Raw genomic sequence first — 20,666 nt, forward strand, 5'->3', positions numbered from 1 at the left:
GTCAAGGGATATGAGGAGAGGGCAGGAACGGGGTACTGATTGTGTATGATCAGCCATGATCACAGTGAATGGCGGTGCTGGCTAGAAGGGCCGAATGGCCCACTCCTGCACCTATTGTCTATTGCCTGGTTTTCAAGAACTAGGCCACTTCAGACCTTTATCTGGGTCTTTGTTATTAAATGCACATTTCCCCTCCAAGAATAGCAAGCCCCATTGCATTTAGTGGAGAATTAATAACTCAACTTTACCAGGACTGCTCAAAAGTTTTATTAAACTTTTAATAAACCTGAAAAGTAAAAAAAAATCGCAATTACAATGTGAACTCTTTCCGCACAAAGTATAGGTGCAGAGCAGCACTAATAAATTAAATGTCAATCAGTAAGCAATAGTCAAATATGTCTGCTCTGAAAGAAGAAACAAAATACATAGTAAGGCCATAAAAACTGGACAACCACATTTGAAAAACACTTGAAATCAGTAATGTTGTTAAATACTCCAAACCAGTTCAGTCCTCTGCAGCAACAACAACCAACTAACAACTGGGAAAAAATAAAATGACTTCTTGACAGTCACCACTGGCAAGCTCAGTGCAACATGGGTAGCTACAAATAATGTTGCATTTTCAGCAATGAAAAACTAATTATAATGGACAATGTTTCCCTTTTGTTTTAATAAAATACACTGAAAGGGGCAACAGCTACACCATTATTTGTTCAGTGATGTAAGCAGCACTTAAATGTTACAAGAAACCCTGTAAGCATCCAAAACCGATGAAGAAACTGAAACATAAGGCTTTTCTTCATCTCTTGCTTCTTCCCCCCCCCCACCCCACAAAAGGCTCAAGTATTTAAAACAATTTACAGGCATATGTACAAGTTTGTTTATGTTTTCTTTTTATCTTTTTTTTTTACAAATATGGAAAGTAAAATAGAAATGAAGGAAATGCATTTTCACATTTCACAAAGAAATATGCACATCCTCTAGTGGCTCTCCATTGTGACTGTCTCACCAATGAACTGAACTATTAATGCTGATTCTGTGTTGAAAATGAAGAATGGAGAAGGAACACAAGAGATGAAAGTGGAATTAACATGGAATGTTACAAAGATTGCACATCTACAAAGACGAAGCGGTGAGACCCGCTTCAATAATTTGATAAAGGACACTATTGTAGGGTTTTCTGATAAAATGATTGACAGCACCAAAAAACTTTACGAATTTGCTAATGAAAGTCAGGCACAGTTTCCTCTAGCCAGGCAGCCTTATTATTACAGATGCATAGTGATGTGCTGGTAAGGAGAAAAATATCCCCTTTACTTCACTTTTCAAAATCACCATTTTCATACTTTGTAAACCAGATCAAGTATCAGCTGCCATGACTCTAAAACAATAGTATAATTTTCTAAATAGTAAAGCAAATTTTTCAACTTATACAACCAAAAACAAAAAAAAACATAGCCAAACTGAAGCAGTTTCTTTCAAGTTTTATCTCCTTCCTTCCTCCAAAAAAGCTGCTGGCATGACTGAAATTGCAAGATAAAACACAGCACTCAACTTCAACCTAGTTCAAACGGCTTTAAAACATCCCAACTGTTCACAGTAACAAAAATCAAATGCAAGAGGTTTGCTTCAGCCAGAAGGGCAAATGCAAACTTGGGATTGCTGTTCAGCCCTTTGACTTGGTTTTAAAAACAGTGAATGAAAACACTACTACTGCATTCCAAGGAATACTGCCAACCGCAGCGTCTGGTGTTCCTAAAAGAAATAAGCCAACACTTTAATGCTAAAACAAACTGCTATTTTTTTTCCTAAAAACAAAACAGAAGTCATCTTTAGAGCTAGTGCAAAGACAGCTTGCATTCTTCTAGCAAGTACTCACAAATTATAGTACAAAAAATAACAACTGAGTATAAGACTTGGCAACTTCAGGGGGAACTTGTAGCACTTCTGGACAAGGATGAAAGTCTAGTTGCTGGCACATCAATGGTCGCTCGTTTTCGAGGTCCTCTTTTCAGTGCAGGCTTGCTGGTACTGATATTATTGTTGCTGCTCTTGGCTGCTGCTTTTCCACAGATTTGATCGACTAGATTGTTTATTTGATCCTGTAGCATTGAACCAATAGAGAAAAAAAACATGAAATCTGATTTGTTTGCAAAGACAGCTTTTAATAAAACAAAAGTTGATTAAATAATTTATTCAAGGGGGGCAATTAGATTTAAAACTGCTCCCGATTCAGGACTAAGTGTTATTCCAGCTTCCCTAAAACAACTTATTTTAGAGATGGAGAGGACATTCTAGGACAGTCGAGGATGATCCTCTTCGTTTACCAGTTTAAGTTTTTGCATCTTTTAACAATCAAGGATGGACAACGTACGCGCCGAAGGCCTCAATAATCTCCATGGAGATTCTGTTTGGTTGGTGAGATACATTTTGCTACAAAAACATCACTGGAAATGCTCCAGAGGCAAGTTTTTGGGACTTGAAATAAAAGTCTGTATGTAGCTCATTTTTTACTTGTGTAGCAGGAGCTTTAAAGCTCAGGCAGATTACTTTCCAGAGAGATAACTTTATAATATGCAGCCTCAGGTTCTGAAGAAGATGCATACTGAACATGCAAAATGTTATGGTAATAATAAAGATAACCAAATACAATTTATTCCAAATGTTTTAAGGTATGTTGACTTTATGCTTGATTTTAAAGGACACCTGACACAATTGTCTGCTACAAAATAAAAGCAACAAGAAAAGGCTCGAACTTTTAAGATAGTACAGAATACGCATTTCACAGAAAAAACCCTCAAGTGCAGTTAATAACACACTGGTAGACAGATAGAACACTATGAGGATGAGGCTACAATTCCAGGCAGTTTATGCACCATTTAAAAATCTAACCTTTACCAGACAGTGAATTGAAACTTAACTATTTCTAAATATCAAAAGTGTAATAGAAAATCAAAAATTCAGTAAATGCTCAGGTAAAGCAGCATCTGCAGAAAGAGAAATGGTTAACATTTAGCTGTCCCCTTAACAATAATGACTCCTTTTTGAGTACTGTTGGGGGGGAAGACAGCCTACCTGGGGGAAGCGGCAGTGGCCGTGCCTCTGGCACAGAGTCTGGCCCTGTGGCTCAGAAGGGAAAGGAAGACAGCAGCAATGATAGGGGACTCTATGGTTAGGGGGTCAAACAGACGATTCTGTGGACACAGGAAAGAAACATGGATGGCAGTTTGCCTCCCAGGTTCCAAAGTCCGGGATGTTTCCTATCACGTCCACAATATCCTGAAGTGGGAGGGAGAACAGCTAGAGGTCGTGGTACATATTGGTACCAATGACATAGGTAGGAAAAGAGAGGAGGTCCTGAAAATGGACTACAGGGAGTGAGGAAAGAAGTTGAGAAGCAGGACACCTCAAAAGGTAGTAATCTCGGGATTACTGCCTGTGCCACGTGACAGTGAGTACAAGAATAGGATGAGGTGGAGGATAAATGGATGGCTGAGGGATTGGAGCAAGGGGCAGGGATTCAGATTTCTGGGTCACTGGGGCCTCTTTTGGGGCAGGTGTGACCTGTACAAAAAGGATGGGTTGCACTTCAATCCCAGGAAGACCAAAATCCTGGCGGGGAGGTTTGCTCAGGCTACTGGGGAGAGTTTAAACTAGAATTGCTGGGGGGTGGGAACCTGAATGAAGAGACGGTAGAAGGGAGAGTTGGCTCACAAATAGAGGGAGGTTGTAAACAGTGCAAGGAGGACGATAGGCAGGTGATAGGGAAGAGAGACGCTCAGACTGATAGTTTGAGATGTGTTTATTTTAATGCAAGGAGTAATATGAACAAAGCGGATGAGCTTAGAGCCTGGATCAGTACTTGGAGCTATGATGTTGTGGCCATTACACAGACTTGGATGGCTCAGGGGCAGGAATGGTTACTTCGAGTGCCAGGCTTTAGATGCTTCATAAAGGACAGAGAGGAAGGCAAAAGAGGGGGCGTGGCACTGCTGATCAGAGATGGTGTCATGGCTGCAGAAAAAGGAGGCAGTCATGGAGAGATTGTCTGTGGAGTCTCTGTGTGGAAGTTAGGAACAGGAAAGGGTCAATAACTTTTCTAGGTGTTTTTTTATAGACCACCCAATACTAACAAGGACATCAAGCAGCAGATAGGGAGACAGATTCTGGAAAGGTGTAATAATAGGGTTGTTGTGGTGGGAGATTTTAATTTCCCAAATATTAATTGGCATCTCCCTAGAGTGAGGGGTTTCGATGGGGTGGAGTTTGTTAGGTGTGTTCAGGAAGGTTTCTTGACACAATATGCAGATAAGCCTACAAGAGGAGAGGCTGTATTTGATCTGGTATTGGGAAATGAACCTGGTCAGGTGTCAGATCTCTCAGTGGGAGAACATCTTGAAGATAGTGATCACAATTCTATCTCCTTTACCATAGCATTGCAGAGGAATAGGAACAGACAAGCTAGGGAAATGTTAATTGGAGTAAGGGGAAATATGAGGCTATCAGGAAGCATAAATTGGGAACAGATGTTCTCAGGGAAATGTATGGCAGAAAATTTGGTCACCAAATTACAGGAAGGATATTAATAAGGTTGAAAGAGTGCAGAGAAGGTTTACAAGGATGTTGCCGAGACTTGAGAAACTGAGTTACAGAGAAAGGCAGAATAGGTTAGGACTTTATTCTCTGGAGCATGGAAGAATGAGGGGAGATTTGACAGAGGTATATAAAATTCTGATAGAGTGAATGCAAGCAAGCTTTTTCCACTGAAGCTAGGGGAGAATAAAATCAGAGGACATGGGTAAAGGGTGAAGGGGGAAAAGTTTAAAGAGAACATTTGGGGGGGGGGCTTCTTCACGCAGAGAGTGGTGGGAGTGTGGAATGAGCTGCCAGATGAAGTAGTGAATGCGGGCTCACTTTTAACATTCAAGAAAAACTTGGACAGGTACATGGATGAGAGGTGTATGGAGGGATATGGTCCAGGTGCAGGTCAGTGGGACTAGGCAGAAAAATGGTTCGGCACAGCCAAGAAGGGCCAAAAGGCCTGTTTCTGTGCTGTAATGTTCTATGGTTCTAAATATTGCAAATATCCCCTGAACATCTGTGTGGAGTTCTGCATAGGTATGTTCCAATGAGACAGGGTAAGGATTATAGAGTACAGGAACCATGGTGTACAAAGGCTGTTGTAAGTCTAGTCAAGAGGAAAAGTTTACGAAAGGTTCAGAAAACTGGGTAATGATAGAGATCAAGATTATAATAAGGCTAACAGGAAGGAGTTTCAGAATGAAATTAGGAGAGCCAGAAGAGGCCATGAGAAGGCCTTGGTGGGCAAGATTAAGGAAAAACCCAAGGCATTCTACAAGTATGTGAAGAGCAAGAGGATAAGATGTGAGAGAATAGGAGCAATCGTGTGATGATGGAAAAGTGTGTATGGAACCGGAGGAGATAGCAGAGGTACTTCATGAGAACTTTGCTTTAGTATTCACTACGGAAAAGGATCTTGGTGATTGTAGGGATGACTTACAATGGACTGAAAAGCTTGAACACGTAGAAATTAAGAACGAGGATGTGCAAGAGCTTTTGGAAAGTATCAAATTGGATAAGTCACCGGGACCAGACAAGATATACCCCAGGCTACTATGGGAGGCGAGGGAGGAGATTACTGAGCCTCTGGCAATGATCTTTGCATATTTAATAGCGATGGGAGACGTTCCGGAAGATTGGAGGGTTGCGGATGTTGTTCCCTTATTCAAGAAAGGGAGCGAGATAGCCCAGGAAATTACAGACCAGTGAGTCTTACTTCAGTGGTTGGTAAGTTGATGGAGAAGATCCTGAGAGGCAGGATTTATGAACATTTGGAGAGGCATAATATGATTAGGAATAGTCAGCAAGGCTTTGTCAAAGGCAGGTCATGCCTTACGAGCCTGATTGAATTTTTTGAGGATGTGACTAAACACATTGATGAAGGTAAAGCAGTAGATGTAGTGTACAGTATATGGATTTAAGCAATGCATTTGATAAGATACCCCATACAAGGCTTATTGAGAAAGTAAGGAAGCATGGGATCCGAGGGGACATTGCTTTGTGGATCCACAGAAGGCAAAGAGTGGTGTAGACGGGTCATATTCTGCATGGAGGTCAGTGACCAGTGATGCGCCTCAGGGATCTGTTGTGGGACCCCTTCTCTTTGTGATTTTTATAAATGACCTGGATGAGGAAGTGGAGGGATGGGTTAGTAGATTTGTTGACACAAAGGTTGAGGGTGTTTGTGGATAGTGTGGAGGTTGTCAGAAGTTACACCAGGACATCGATATGATGCAAAACCTGGCTGAGAAGTGACAGGTGGAGTTCAACCCAGATAAGTGTGAAGTGGTTCCTTTTGGTAGGTCAAATATGATGGCAGAATATAGTATTAATGGTAAAACTCTTGGTAGTGTGGAGGATCGGAGGGATCTTGGGGTCTGGGTCCATAGGACATTCAAAGCTGCTGCGCAGGTTGACTCTGTGGTTAAGAAGACATACAGTGCATTGGCCTTCATCAACCGCGGGATTGAGTTTAAGAGCCGAGAGGTAATGTCGCAGCTATATAGGAGTCTTGTCGGACCCCATTTGGAGTACTGTGCTCAGTTCTGGCCACCTCACTACAGGAAGGGTGTGGAAAATATAGAAAGGGTGCGGAGGAGATTTTCAAGGATGTTGCCTGGATTGGGGAGCACGCCTTATGAAAATAGTTGAGAGAACTTGGCCTTTTCTCCTTGGAGTGACAGAGGATGAGAGGTGACCTGATAGAGGTGTATAAGATGATGATAGTTATTGATCATGTGGATAGTCAGAGGCTTTTTCCCAGGGCAGTTTTAAGGTGCTTGGAAGTAGGTACAGCGGAGATGTCAGGGGTACGTTTTTTATGCAGAGAGTGGTTGGTGAGTGCATGGAATGGGTTGCCGGCAGCGATGGTGGAGGTGGATACGATAGGGTCTTTTAAGAGACTCCTGGATAGGTACATGGAGCTTAGAAAAATAGAGGGCTGTGGGTAACCCTAGGTAATTTCTAAAGTAAGTACGTTTGGCACAGCATTGTGGGCTGAAGAGCCTGTATTGTGCTGTAGGTTTTCTATGTTTTCTAACATTTCAAGTCACCAGTGGCACAAAGGTACCTCTAAACCCCAGTGACTCAGTTCAATGCTGACTGCAGCTGCTGTTTGCACAGAGTACACATTCTCCCTGTTACTGTATGGGGTTCAACCACGTGAAATGGTTTCCTTCCACATCCCAAAAATGTGTTAGTTGGTAGGTTAATTGGTCACTGTAATTTGCCCCCAGGAAGTAGATGAATTTCTCAGAATGCAGGGAATTGATGAGAATACAGGAAGAATAGGTACCGGAAAATTTACTGGGAGATAGGATAGTGCCAGCCTGTGTCACAAAGACAAACAGGATATGGATGACCCTTCATCAGGTAAGTGTCTCCAGCAATCGAAATACATTTGGTTCACTAAATTATCTCTGCAAATCTTAAGTATATACAGGTTGAGTACCTCTTAGCCAAAATTCAGAGAGATTTCAGGATCTCCTCTCAATCTAAATTCCAGACTGGGTAAAAAAAAAAAAATTCTTTCCTGAACACTTGGAGTTAGAAATTAACAGGAAGAATGGAGGAATGGAGGAAGAACTGATCTTGCTCTGAATTTACAGATCTTACTTTCTTTCACTGTGCATTGTAATTCAAAATCTTTAATAGTTTTTATGTAATGGCCGGAAAAATGGGGTGGGGGGGAGGTTTTGGGGGTGGGAGGAGAGAGCTGGGGATGTGGTCTGGGAGCCAAGGGGACAGTAACCCAAAAGAGTTTGAGGACCACTGGGGTAGATAGCGATAATGTTTATCCCAGGGTAAAAAATACTGAAGAATATGCATCTAAGGTGAAAGGCGTCAAGGAGACGTGAGGCTCAAATGTGTTTTTCCTGCAAAGGTGGTAGTGAAAACAGATACAATAGTAGAATTTACAAGGTAGGAACATTACTATGCAGGAAATGGAGGGTTATGGATCATGTACAGGCAAAAGAAATTTATTTTAGACAATAGACAATAGGTGCAGAAGTAGACCATTCGGCCCTTCGAGCCTGCACAGCCATTCTGAGATCATGGCTGATCATCTACTATCAATAGCCGGTTCCTGCCTTGTCCCCATATCCCTTGATTCCCCTATCCATAAGATACCTATCTAGCTCCTTCTTGAAAGCATCCAGAGAATTGGCTTCCACTGCCTTCCGAGGCAGTGCATTCCAGACCCCCACAACTCTCTGGGAGAAGTAGTTTTTCCTTAACTCTGTCCTAAATGACCTACCCCTTATTCTCAAACCATGCCCTCTGGTACTGGACTCTCCCAGCATCTGGAACATATTTCCTGCCTCTATCTTGTCCAATCCCTTAATAATCTTATATGTTGCAATCAGATCCCCTCTCAATCTCCTTAATTCCAGTGTGTACAAGCCCAGTCTCTCTAACCTCTCTGCGTAAGACAGTCCTGACATCCCAGGAATTAACCTTGTGAAAGTAATCTGCTAATTTTAATTGACCATCATGTTCAGCACAGACACTGTGGGTTGAATGACCTGTTTGTGTACTGGAATGTCCTGGACTCTATGTTCTATGAATCCTGCACCCTACTTCCATTCATGGACTGGTTCTAATGAAAGTTTTCTTCTATACTACAATGCTTTATTAAGGACAACCAAGCATATCTTCTGAGGGACTACAAAATGCCTCCTATTTAATACACTTGCTTTATGTTTTTCCAAGCGTTTGTAAGAAAATATAAAGAAGGTGGAAGGGTAGCAGCTCAGAGCCTGACACAGTACAGAACCTGCAGCATTGAAACACTGACGAAGGTCCAGATTTGATATGTTACTAGGTGGTGCTAATATTGAACATCTCCAAATCTTTACAATATCAAATCTGCTTTTAACAATTCCTTGTTAATGTGCCACCAAAATGCTCTGAGGAAGGTCCAGATTCAGTTAGTGTCCAGAAAATGAAGACATCACCAGCTACAAACCTCATCATAGCGATACATCATTTTCAATCCCCGACAGGATTTCTGCTTCTCTACATGGCGAAGAGCACATTCTAGACAGAAGACAACGTTCTCATTTTCTTGCACGACCTGGGTAGATATAAAATAGCTTAGTTCAGTACAGCAACTGGCCACAAAGCAACTTAATTTAAGTTCTAAGGGAGAGCTGCATTTTCAGTGTGACACCCAAGTGACTTGCAGACAATAAACGTATTTACTGGTTGTGTGCATTTGGTTTTAAATTCATACCCATCCTTTCCCATAGCAAATCAATGTTTGCTTTAATAAAGATATTTCTGTCAAACCAAATAATTTGTTTAATCTCCTACTTTAGCATTTTAAAGTTCAAAGTACATAGTACATATTAAGTATACTACTCTTGAGATTAGTCTTCCACAGTCATGAAACGAAGAAAACCATGGAACCTGCTCAAAGAATCCTGCAATTCAACCTTGGCTCCACACACAAAAAGAAAATCACACAAATGGCAACAAAATAATGAATGAAAAACAAAAACACAAAATCAAAAGGTATATTCAAAATCCAAGCCACTTGATTCAAAATCACTCAAACTAGCATCAAAAAAGGAGCAACCAGAAAAACTAGAAAACAAACCATACGTGAATTAAAGTACACAATTCACAAACTGTCGATTAAGTAGATGTTCCCATTTCCTTTCCTGAACCTTTCCATTTAAATGTGCACAATCTATAACATTCCATCAAATCACTCTTTCTCAAATTGCATAGTAACACATTAAACATTTAAAATAAGTTTTATATCTTTCATTTTTACATTTTTAAACATTAAAAAAGCTGGAAGCTCCCTGCTTTAAAATTTAGTATTGGTGGAGATGGGAAATTTGCTAAAAGCCCTTTTGTGGCTATCACTCTCTCATCAGCAGAGACTGCTCATAACATCTTAAAAACATCTGTTAAACTCTTTTACACTAGTTGTTTTGAGAAGTCAAGCTCTCTTATAAATGATTTTCATTATTTATATTCCAGGCGAGGGCTTGCCTTTCCCCACGTAGCTACATGAATGTACTGCGCCTCCAAATCCAAGCCCTTCATCACCTCACCACCCAGTCATCCTTCCCCTCAACAGACAGGCCTCCTTCCTACATTTTTCATCACCCAGTGTGCCCTACAGCCACTGAAAGACATTTGGAGTGCCGCTACTGTTGCAGCCAATTTATACTCAGTAAGCTCCCACAGGTAGCAATGAAATAGATGACCAAGCACCTGGTGAGCAAATGCTTGCTCTTCATTACAAAATGCAGAGAGATCTTCTGTGTCTATCCTTGAGGCATTTCACCTGAAGGTGTATGGTTTCCTCTGCACTGCAGTGATACAGTGCAGAATAGACTCTTTCAGCCACATGGCCCAAAAATCCTCCAATTAAATCCTAGGCTAATCACAATGACCAATTAACCTAACAACCGGGGGACGAAACTGGAGCACTCAGAAGAAAGCCATGTGGTCACAGGGGGAACATACAAACTCCTCACAGGCAGGGACGGGAATTGAACCTGGCTCACCTGTGCTGTAAAGCATTATGCTAACCATTATGCTGCTGTGTCTCCCTTGTTGGCCTATATCACATACAAGTCTCTGGAGTGCAGCTTGAACCCATAACCCTCTGAGTTGGAGACAAGGCTACCACTATCAAAGTCTGTTACCTCCCAAACATAGGGTCAGTAGACAGTCACAGAAGATTCTTAGAAATGTTTTGTTTAAACCTCAACTACCTCCTTGAAAAATTAACATAATTAAATGGTTCTGACTGCTCTGGTGGATGCTGAGTTAGTAGATCTTAACTGGTGAACTTTCTCACCGTCCAGAACCTTTCTGGTTCTATATTTCTGGAAATCCTCAGTCCAAGTCTGGTATCCAGAACAGATGGACTGAGAAATACTTGTCAAGAAACAAGACAGGTGAAAGCAATAAATAGCTGTCAAACTAATAAGAGCAATCAAAGCTCCATCTACAAAAAAAAGTTCCTATTTAAACAATCTCCCATGACAACACTCTCCCTCCACAAACATCACAATCACAGTTAAACTTATTTTCCATTTGTGATGGGCACGTTTACCACTAACTTCCGGTCTTTAGGAGGGTCGTAGGTGTTTCACTCTGTTCTAATTACTCTTGTACCATTGTGCTGCACTAAGACCCAACCTGAGCGGGTAACCTGCAGTAGGAATAGGAGCCCAAATCCCAATGCTGGCAGTGATTAAATGCCTGCATCGGCACTGATTGCAAGGGAAACATCAATAATCAAGAACACCGAAATATGCCTGGATTCTCTTTCCTGTGGCCTGGTAAAATGGCAGCTCTCCACCGGATTGTCATAGTCACTAACTGAGAAACAAGGCCAGTCCACTCCTAGCCAAGAGCTCACATCTGTGGAACACATTTCTCATTCCCGGTTATTCCAGTCCAGTCTGTAATGAATATGTTTTAATTGAAGTGAATCATTGATATATGGACAATGACAGCAAGGGGCTTGGATTAGGGTAGGAAACTTGGCTGAACCTCTGGAATACACACAGCTCCTGTGGAATTATATGCCTCTCTTTTGTTGAATTGTAAAATGGAATCTTTTGCAGTTAGCCTGAAATAACAGGAATTCTGACCATTCCCTGGGAATGCAATTCTTGCCTAACCTCTAACTGCTGTCAACTTCGCTGAAGTCAGATGCACCATCAAGGGGTGCGAGGTCAAGCCCAGAAGGATTCACTGTTCATAGCTCCCTCCTGTCCCATCTGGCCACCGGCTCATCTAGACTCCCCACATCTTCAAAGCAGTGGCATATGACCTTGTGAGTATGTGCGTGGGTACTGCAGTGGTACTGACTAGACAGGAATCACCTTCCACTACTGTCTCGAGATTGAAACCATATCCATTTCTTCAGAAAGGGGCTCCAATATGAGTGGTAACAGGACTGTTGTCATACAACTCTTGGGCACAGGTCTATCTCCATGTAGCACAGGGTACAAGTCTGATAGGGATAGGTCTGTCACTAGAACACTGGATGCAGGTTGATCATTAAGACACAGGGGTCTAGTACAGGTCGATCACCCTATCAAACTGGGGTACAAATTGGTGGGGTCAGGTCACACTGGAGTACAGATCACAGTATAATATGGTCACTGCATAACGTGCAGACAGCTCTGTCACTAGGGTACAGAATTGGTGAGGACGGGTTTATTACTTTAACACTGGGGTACAAGTTTGTCACTGTATAACACAGGACAGGTCTATCAGTAAACAGGGCAAACGGTACTGCTGTGGACACACTGTCACTGTCGGGACACATCTGCCATCCTGAACGTGCTGGTTCAGAGAGGAAGAGTCACTCAGCAATCCAGGAGAATTATTGGTTATAAAGGGGGTTGGGATTAGCTGCAAGCTATCCTATTCCATCTTGTGTCTATATGACACACCCAGCATTCATCCTCCCCGGTCTCGTACACAGGTTGGGATGGGCACGGGAGGATCATCAGCAGGAAGACAGCACAATGCAAAGGTTCTTGTTGGTTAGTGATTAATGCACAACTGTGCTCATTTATTTAACAGCTTCAACTCACCATGGACAAGTAACACAACTGCTGGCAGACTTGGCACCTCCTCTCTGAAGTTTCAGATGCCAACCACTTCCGTGATTTCTTCTTCATTTCCATCGAAGACAAATGGCTCTCATGGCTACCGTAACGAGCTGAGGAATGCAAACCTGCATCAAGTAGCTGCTGCCGCTGTTTCGACTCTGTATCCCTGAGTAAACATTGTATGCAACACGGGTCAGACCAACTCAGAGTTCACATTGTCATTGGGAAGGCACAACATTTCTTTTCTGCAACCTGGGGGGTGCGGGGGGGGACAGGGAAGGGGAGAAATCTAATTAACGACAAAGTGGGCAAACTACATATTGTGGATCCAACAGTTCACAAAAAGGAAAACTCAAAATACAAAGCCTTGCTCTCATTTAGCTTTTGTGATTAATTGATTTTCAAGCTCTTGATGCAAGATTCTTGCAGCTGGCTGAAACTTTTAGCAAGTCAGGCTTGGCCACAGTCAGCCTCAGGTTCCAGATGTAAAAAGAAACATGGTGCTAAAGCTCACCAGCCCTGACCATGCTGAACCCTTTTCCTACACTCCCCAGCAACCACCCATTGCGGATCTCCCACTCAGAGCACAGAACAGTCCCTTTGCTCTACAATGTTTGTGCTGACCATCATGTCAAATTAATTCCAACTATCTATGCATAATCCATACCACGTGCCCCTCTAAATGCCTCTTAAGTACCACTGCTATATCTGTTCATACCTCTGCTCTTAGCTGGCTGGCCCAGGCACCATGCACTCTGTGTAAAAACAACTAGCCCCACGCATATCTTGTAATTCCCAAATACTAGACAGCCCTTAGCATCTGACATTCCCACCATGGGAAGGAAAAAGACTATCTATGACTTTCATACTTTTATAAATTTTCATCAGTTCCCTCTCAGCCTCCAATGCTCCAGAGAGAACAATCCAAGCTTGTCCAGTCTCTCCTTGTAGCTCATGCCCTCTAATCCAAGCAGCATCCTGGTGAGCCTCTTCTACATCCTCTGCTTTGGCTTTTCAGGAATGGCCTGGCCCTCTCAGCTTTCCCCAAAAACTTTTAAACGTTTGCAATTCCAGCTTATTATTTCCCTTGCTGATGGACTAATATGGGATCAGTTCAGATCAGGAATGAAGGAGAATATAATTCTGCAGGTGGCTTTCCTGTGAAAAAGCCAGAACCATCCCTGCTTTTTTAAAGACTGTGAGCCTGAAGTACGGCAATAGAGAGCTGGCAAATACACCGTACTCAGATAAGTTGTCAAAGTATCTGCAGTTTTCCTTCTTGGAAATTTCACACAATACAGTAATTATACTCTAAGGAATTACACATATTAAGACTTTTTATGTAGATTTACAAAATACTACACCATTTCCTATTGTATAAACACGGCCTGCTGCAAGTAAAACTACTCACCAGTAGGGGGACTTACAGCATCAACAGAGAGATAAATAAGTTTATAATTATCACTGTACGTGCAGAGGCAAGTTTACAACTGACATAAAAGCAACAGTTGAAGATAGGAGACACCCCCAGCCCCCAGAAACTCCTGCAGTGATGTCCTGGGACTGAGCTGATTGATGTCCAGCAACCTCAACCATCTTCCTTTATGAGGTATAACTCAAGCCACCGGAGTGTTTCCACACTGATGCCCCAATGACTTCAGATATACCTGGACTCCTTGATGCCAGTCAAATACAACCTTAATGTTAAGGGAAGTCACTTTCAGCTCATTGGCCTATGTTTGGAGCAAGGTCATGGTGAGGTCTGGAGACTAACAGTCCTCACAAAATCCAAACCAGACATTGGCAAGTAGGTTATGTATGAATACGAGTTGCTTGGTAATACTGTCAAAAACAACTTCCATCACTTTACTGATAATTAAATGTAGACTGCTTGGGAGTACTTTCTAAGAACAGCATGGAACACTGATGCAGCTAACAGAGCTGATGTCTCACAATCCTGACCCTGGGCACTTTCCTCAGATTCTGCACGTTCTCCCCCGGCTATGTGGCACTTCCCTGGGTTCTCTAGTTTCACTGCAAAGCCACAAATGGCCACTAAAAATTGAGTCAAGTGTACAGCTGAGTGCTACAATCTAGGGAAAGCTGAAGAGAACTTGGGGGAGAATAAAGTGTAATTGGAGTAGGGTTAGCATAGATAAGATTGTGGGCATACCTTGATTGTCGGTCACTTTAAGTTCATGGGACATTTGGGCAAATTTCCAAGCAGGTGCTGGAGCTGTAATTAAATGGCTTGGGCAGCTAATTCTGAGCACTGGACTTCAACACTACAGATGGTCTCAGAGCCCTCACTACATCCAGTGTCAGATCTGTTTACTCAGTGGAGTGACTTGAATTTGCTGGAGTTTTATCTCTGTAATGTTTGGAATCTCAGAAGCTGAGTTAGATCACTTATTCAACACTTACAGGTACTTCAGTTTTCCTTTAGCACTCGTGCTGGGCCTCCTTGTCTTTGGGGATATTTAATAGAGACAATTCCTCCAGATAGACATTTATAGTCCACCAACGTTCAAAACTAGACAGTCATAGAGCACAGAGGCTAGTTCTTCAGCCCAGCTCGTCCGTGCCAAACAAGATGTCCATTTAAACTTGCTTTCACATAACTCACACAGCAGAAAGATCATTTCTCTCCATTCACTGCATACCTATCAGCAAACATATTACTACAACCACACTGACTTTTCTTCCCTGAATACAAATGCAATTGAGCTTTACCTCAGTATCTGAAGAGCCCAAGGGAACACGCTTGACTTTTATTAAGGTAGTTTTCAACCCAATTGGTCAGCCTTCCAATAATGACACATTGATCTCACATCTCTCAACTTGTAATGTAACTAACCCTGCCGTATAAGCCGTCTCCTTAGAGCAGTGGTTCCCAACGTACGCCCCACAGGGGGGTAATTTGATTTTTAAGGGGGACAATTCGAGAATGAGTTATTAACAGTGAATTTTTTCTATTAAGTCTGTGTGAGTATGAGTATGTGTGCGAGTTAATACATATGTGCATATACAGTATGCATACATAAAAATACTTGTGTGTATGTACATGTGTAATTGTATATGTACTGTATATATAGTGTATCACCATCATTACAACCATCAAATGGCTTTCATAATTAAATTAATGAATTGACTGATGTAGGAAGGAACGAATGAACAAGTCCAAACGCGTAAGAAACTCGTACGAGGTCGCACCAATGCTGCTTTTTGCAGTAGCTTTCGGTTCTTGGTGGTGTGAAGGTGTGTACATTGCGTCATCTCTTTTAAACCGTGTATCTGTCTTTGTATGCTGTAGAAACGAATCGGCATTGTTTTATTTATTTATTTATTTATTATTATTATTTTAATATCACTTAATGTTCTGTTTTTTTTTACAATTTCTTAGTAATTTCTTCCTCAGAACTTTAACAGTGTTTTGGTTCTTTTATTTTTCTCTTTCATGAATGCCATGTTCTTTGGAAGCTTGTTTAAACCAAGTTAATGGTCTTTTAGGCTTCCTCCAGGTGAATAGGAGTTCACTTTTTGAATAATAAGAATTATATATCACCACAGGGGGCATCAGGATTTTAGAGGTGATTAGGTGGGGCATGGCCAAAAAAAGGTTGGGAACCATTGCCTTAGAGGTAATACAAATATTGAAGTGAAGAGCAATCAAAGTTTCACCCCCACCCTGATGTGCTCCTCCTAACCATCAGCTTCAGGGGAAAAACTCAGAAGTTTCTTCCTCATCGGCGAAGATTAGGTCACCCGCCTTTTAAAGGTTCCAGCTGAACACCCAAAATGTACCTGAGTTCTTGCAAAAGTGAAGAGACGTGGCTTAGTGTTGACCCACTCTCCCGTTTTGACTCCGCTGTTGCTATAAGGTAAAGTAGTTTCTCCATCGAGAAAGCATTAGCAATGTATCGACGTTTCAAGTCCTGTCCAGGCACAACAAAGACAAGTGTTTTAGGTAGAAGAAAAAATAACACAGCTAAACCTAGACACAGAATGCAGTCGTGTGCGGTACAGGGTAACTTTAACCTTGAACTTGGCAACAGAGGGGAAAGAAGAACAAAGTGTGGGCTCTGATGTCGAAAAATTCAATCTGATAATTTGCTTCATTGAATAATGAATTCATTATTAATCATTATAATATAAATAATGAATTAATCAGAAGCATGAGCACATTTTTCAAGTGTTTACTTTTCAGGTCACCCTAAAAGATAGTTTCCAATTAAATGGTTAAACGTCAGCGAGACAGGAAACTGAAGAGGTAACTGGTTATCTCCTACTCACACTAACACATCACCCTGTCACTGTCCCACCCAGGGGTTCCCAACCTCAGATCCATGGACATCTCGGTTAATGGCAAGGTTCCACGGCATAAAAAAAGGTTGGGAACCCCTGGTCCCACCAAACTAGGACCAGAGCTGGTCCAACATATCCCCAATGGGACAAGACTTCTCCCTGCCAAGGCAGGGCTGTACCTACCCAACCCTTCACCACATCACCAGAGCTAGGGCCAATACTACAAACCTGGTCAGAGTCATCCTCTCTCCTACTCCCACCTGACTCTTAACCCCATATCCCTGCCCTTCTCAGGTGTCAGTCACTCTCCCCACACCATTCCTCATGCACCATCAGCAGGTTATTTTACATGGGACAACTAGGTTACAGGAAATTGGGCTCATTACCTTAGCAGCTTCATAGCCTGTTTTTAACCAGTGCATCGTTGCGAAATGCACAGCTTCGGAAACACTGTATCCACAGCACACTTTAGAGACAAAGGAGCCTGGAGAGCACACAACAAACTGGCCACTCTGCTGCACGGTCCGGCACACTTTGATTCCCTCTCTACACAGGACCTCTGGAGAAATCTAACAAAGCAAACATTGGACAGTTAGAATCTGACGCAGCATTCTAAAGCGGGGAGTTAGTCAGGAGGTCGTTTGTCCCACTACAAAGAAATCACCATCATCATTATGTGCCACGTTATATGATGTGGGTGATAATGATCTTGGCTAATTTTTCTACAGTAGCAGTTTGCTTTTGCCTTCTTCTGGGCAGTGTCTTTACAAGATGGGTGACCCCATCCATTATCAATACTCTTCAGAGATTGACTGCCTGGCGTCAGTGGTCGCATAACCAGGACTTGTGATATATATCAGCTGCTCATAGGACCAGCCACCACCTGCTCACATGACTCTGATCGGGGGACTAAGCAGGTGCTACACCTTGCCCAAGGGTGAGATGCAGGCTGGTGGAGAGAAGAAGAGCTTTGCTCTTCCTTTAGAAGAGACACATCTCCACCTTGTCACAGGGAAGTACTCACACTGCTCAACACAAAGTCACACAGTCACATCTGTTCTAACCAGAGTCACTCACCTGTATGTAATGTATCAGCCAACAGGGATCAAACTAACACACGTGCTTGTGTCGAGACTGAAACGTGTGTGACTATAACACTGGATTAAACTGCATCTACAGACACAAATTCAGGACACAAACAGCTATCAGACACTGGAATGTGTTTCAGTAATGTATTATGGAGGGTGGGCAAAATGCACAATTCATATCCTTAAAATCCTGCGCACTGACTTCGATGCGTAGTTGTCACTATATAATCACCAATGGGATAGTTCATCTGTGAAGGATGGAGGAAGGAATGACCGACTTTAAAAAGTTAATTTTTAATTTGTTTCCTCAGCAGTAAGACAGAGTCTATAAATGATGATAAAGTACTGATGCAGTATGTTGGCTATTTATTCCTCTCCACAGATGTTGCCCGACCTACTGAATTCCTCTGGCATTTTCTGCATGTTGATCTGGATTTCAGAATCTTGTGAATCTCCCTGATGTACTCCCTCAGCACTGTACTGAATTTTCAGCCGATATCAAACCTGGGGATCTTGAATCCAGCCTTTTGATTTGCTGATCTAACAGGGACACTAGCTCTTGTACAGATATTTTATCCAGTGGTTTGAAGCAGTGAAAAAGGACCAAATCTGGTGCATATTCTAAAGTAGTGTCACATTTCTTGACCAGGTGATACTATACATACGCCATAAATCATCAACACCTATGATTCTGGAAACTTGTAACTTTTCTACTTCCATAAACTTTATTTTGCTGAAACTAGATTGATTTCCAAGCCAGACACTGAACTACTGGACCTATGACTACTTGCAGGTCTACATGACCCAAGGACAAATGATATCGCTGCTATATTATAGTGGACTTTTCCATAAGCTTGGTTACATTTCCCTATTTAAAGGCCAACCAGAAAGGTTTAAATGTGACCCCCTTCCTCTGAGAGAGGCTGGCAAATCATTTGGGATCAGTGCAGTCACCATTGCTTCAGAAATGTACCAACACAACTTATCAAATGACATAAAAACACAAAATGCTGGCAGAACTCAGCAGGCCAAACAGCATCTATGGGAGGAGGTAGTGACAATGTTTCAGGCCAAAACCCTTCACCAGGAGTGAAGTAACATGGGATGGTGGAGAGGGGATAAGAAGTGGGGAGAGGGATGAAGTAGAGAGCTGGGAAGTGATAGGCTGGAGGGAAATGGGCTGGGGGAAGGTGGAGAATTATGGGAAATAAAAGAGAAAGAAAGGTAGGGCTGGGGGGAGATTATAGTGGGGGGGGGCGGGGAAGAGAAAGAGAACCAGACTAAAATAATAGATAGGGATGGGGGTAAGGGGGGGCAGGGGTATCAACGGAGGTCTGTGAGTTGGATGTTCATGCCGGCAGGTAGGACGCTACCTAGGCTAGATAAGGTATTGCTCCATTGACCTGTGTGTGGCCTCATCTTGACGGTAGAGGAGGCCATGGACAGACATGTCGGAGTGGGAGTGGTCTGTGGAATTGAAGTGTGTGGCCACAGGGAGATCCCGCAACTGCTGGAGGACTGAGCGCCGGTGTTCGGCGAAACGGTCTCCCAGTCTGCAGCGGGTCTCCCCAATGTATAAATGGCCACATCGGGAGCACCGGATACAGTATATCACCCCAGTTGACTCGCAAGTGAACTGGTGCCTCACCTGAAAGGACTGTCTGGGGCCTAGGATGGTGGTGAGGGGAGAAGTGTGGGGGCAGGTGTAGCACTTCCGTTTGCAGGGATGGGTGCCCGGAGGGAGGTTGGTGGGGAGGGATGGGGGGGGGGGGATGAATGGACAAGGGAGTCGCGTAGGGAGCGATCCCTGCGGAAAGCTGAGAGTGGGGGGGGGGGGGGGGGGGGAGAGATGTGGCTGGTGGTGGGATCATGTAGGAGGTGGCGGAAGTTACGGAGGATTATACGTTGGATCTGTAGGCTGGTAGGGTGATAGGTGAGGACCAGGGGGACTCTATCCCTGGTGGGGGGATGGGGCGAGGGCAGAGGTGCGTGAAATACGGGAGACGCGATGGAGGGCAGAGTTTATAGTGGACGAAGGGAAGCCCCTTTCTTTAAAAAAAGGAAGACATCTCTTTTGTCCTAGAATGAAAGGCCTCATCCTGAGAGCACATGCGGCAGAGGCGGAGGAATTGAGAGAAGGGGATAGCATTTTTGCAGGAGACAGGGTGGGAGGAGGAATAGTCTAGGTAGCTGTGGGAGTCTGTAGGTTTGTAGTAGACGTCGGTGGATAGGCTGTCTCCAGAGATAGAAACAGAAAGATCTAGAAAGGGGAGGGAGGTGTCGGAAATAGACCAGGTGAATTTGAGGGTGGGTTGAAAGTTGGAGGTGAAGTTAATGAAGTCGACGAGCTCAGCATGTGTGCAGGAAGCAGCGCCGATGGAGTCATCGATATAACGTAAGAAAAGAGGAGACAAGTGTAGGCTTGGAACATGGATACCATCACCACCATCCTAGGCCCAGACAGTCCTTTCAGGTCAGGCACCACTTCACTTGCGAGTCAACTGGTGTGATATACTGTATCCAGTGCTCCCGATGTGGCAATTTATACATTGGGGAGACCCGCCGCAGACTGGGAGACCGTTTCACCGAACACTGG

The 20,666-nt window shown here is 43.0% G+C and overlaps 1 protein-coding gene across 5 annotated transcripts in view; it reads right to left on the bottom strand.

The window, feature by feature from the left end:
- Positions 1–243: 243 nt before the first annotated feature.
- Positions 244–20,666, bottom strand: part of jarid2b (jumonji and AT-rich interaction domain containing 2b) — a 352,517-nt gene continuing 332,094 nt past the window's right edge. For all 5 annotated transcript variants that reach the window (XM_073023952.1, XM_073023955.1, XM_073023954.1 and 2 more), the window contains 5 exons: positions 17,369–17,551; positions 16,482–16,612; positions 12,660–12,843; positions 9,050–9,157; positions 244–2,102 (listed from right to left, as the gene is read on the bottom strand). In XM_073023952.1, the coding sequence (XP_072880053.1) occupies positions 1,926–2,102; positions 9,050–9,157; positions 12,660–12,843; positions 16,482–16,612; positions 17,369–17,551 (783 nt within the window). In that variant the 3' untranslated portion in view covers positions 244–1,925. The remainder of the gene's footprint in view (positions 2,103–9,049; positions 9,158–12,659; positions 12,844–16,481; positions 16,613–17,368; positions 17,552–20,666) is intronic.

The sequence above is a fragment of the Hemitrygon akajei genome, chromosome 20 (assembly GCF_048418815.1).
Source record: "Hemitrygon akajei chromosome 20, sHemAka1.3, whole genome shotgun sequence".
NCBI lineage: Eukaryota > Metazoa > Chordata > Chondrichthyes > Myliobatiformes > Dasyatidae > Hemitrygon > Hemitrygon akajei.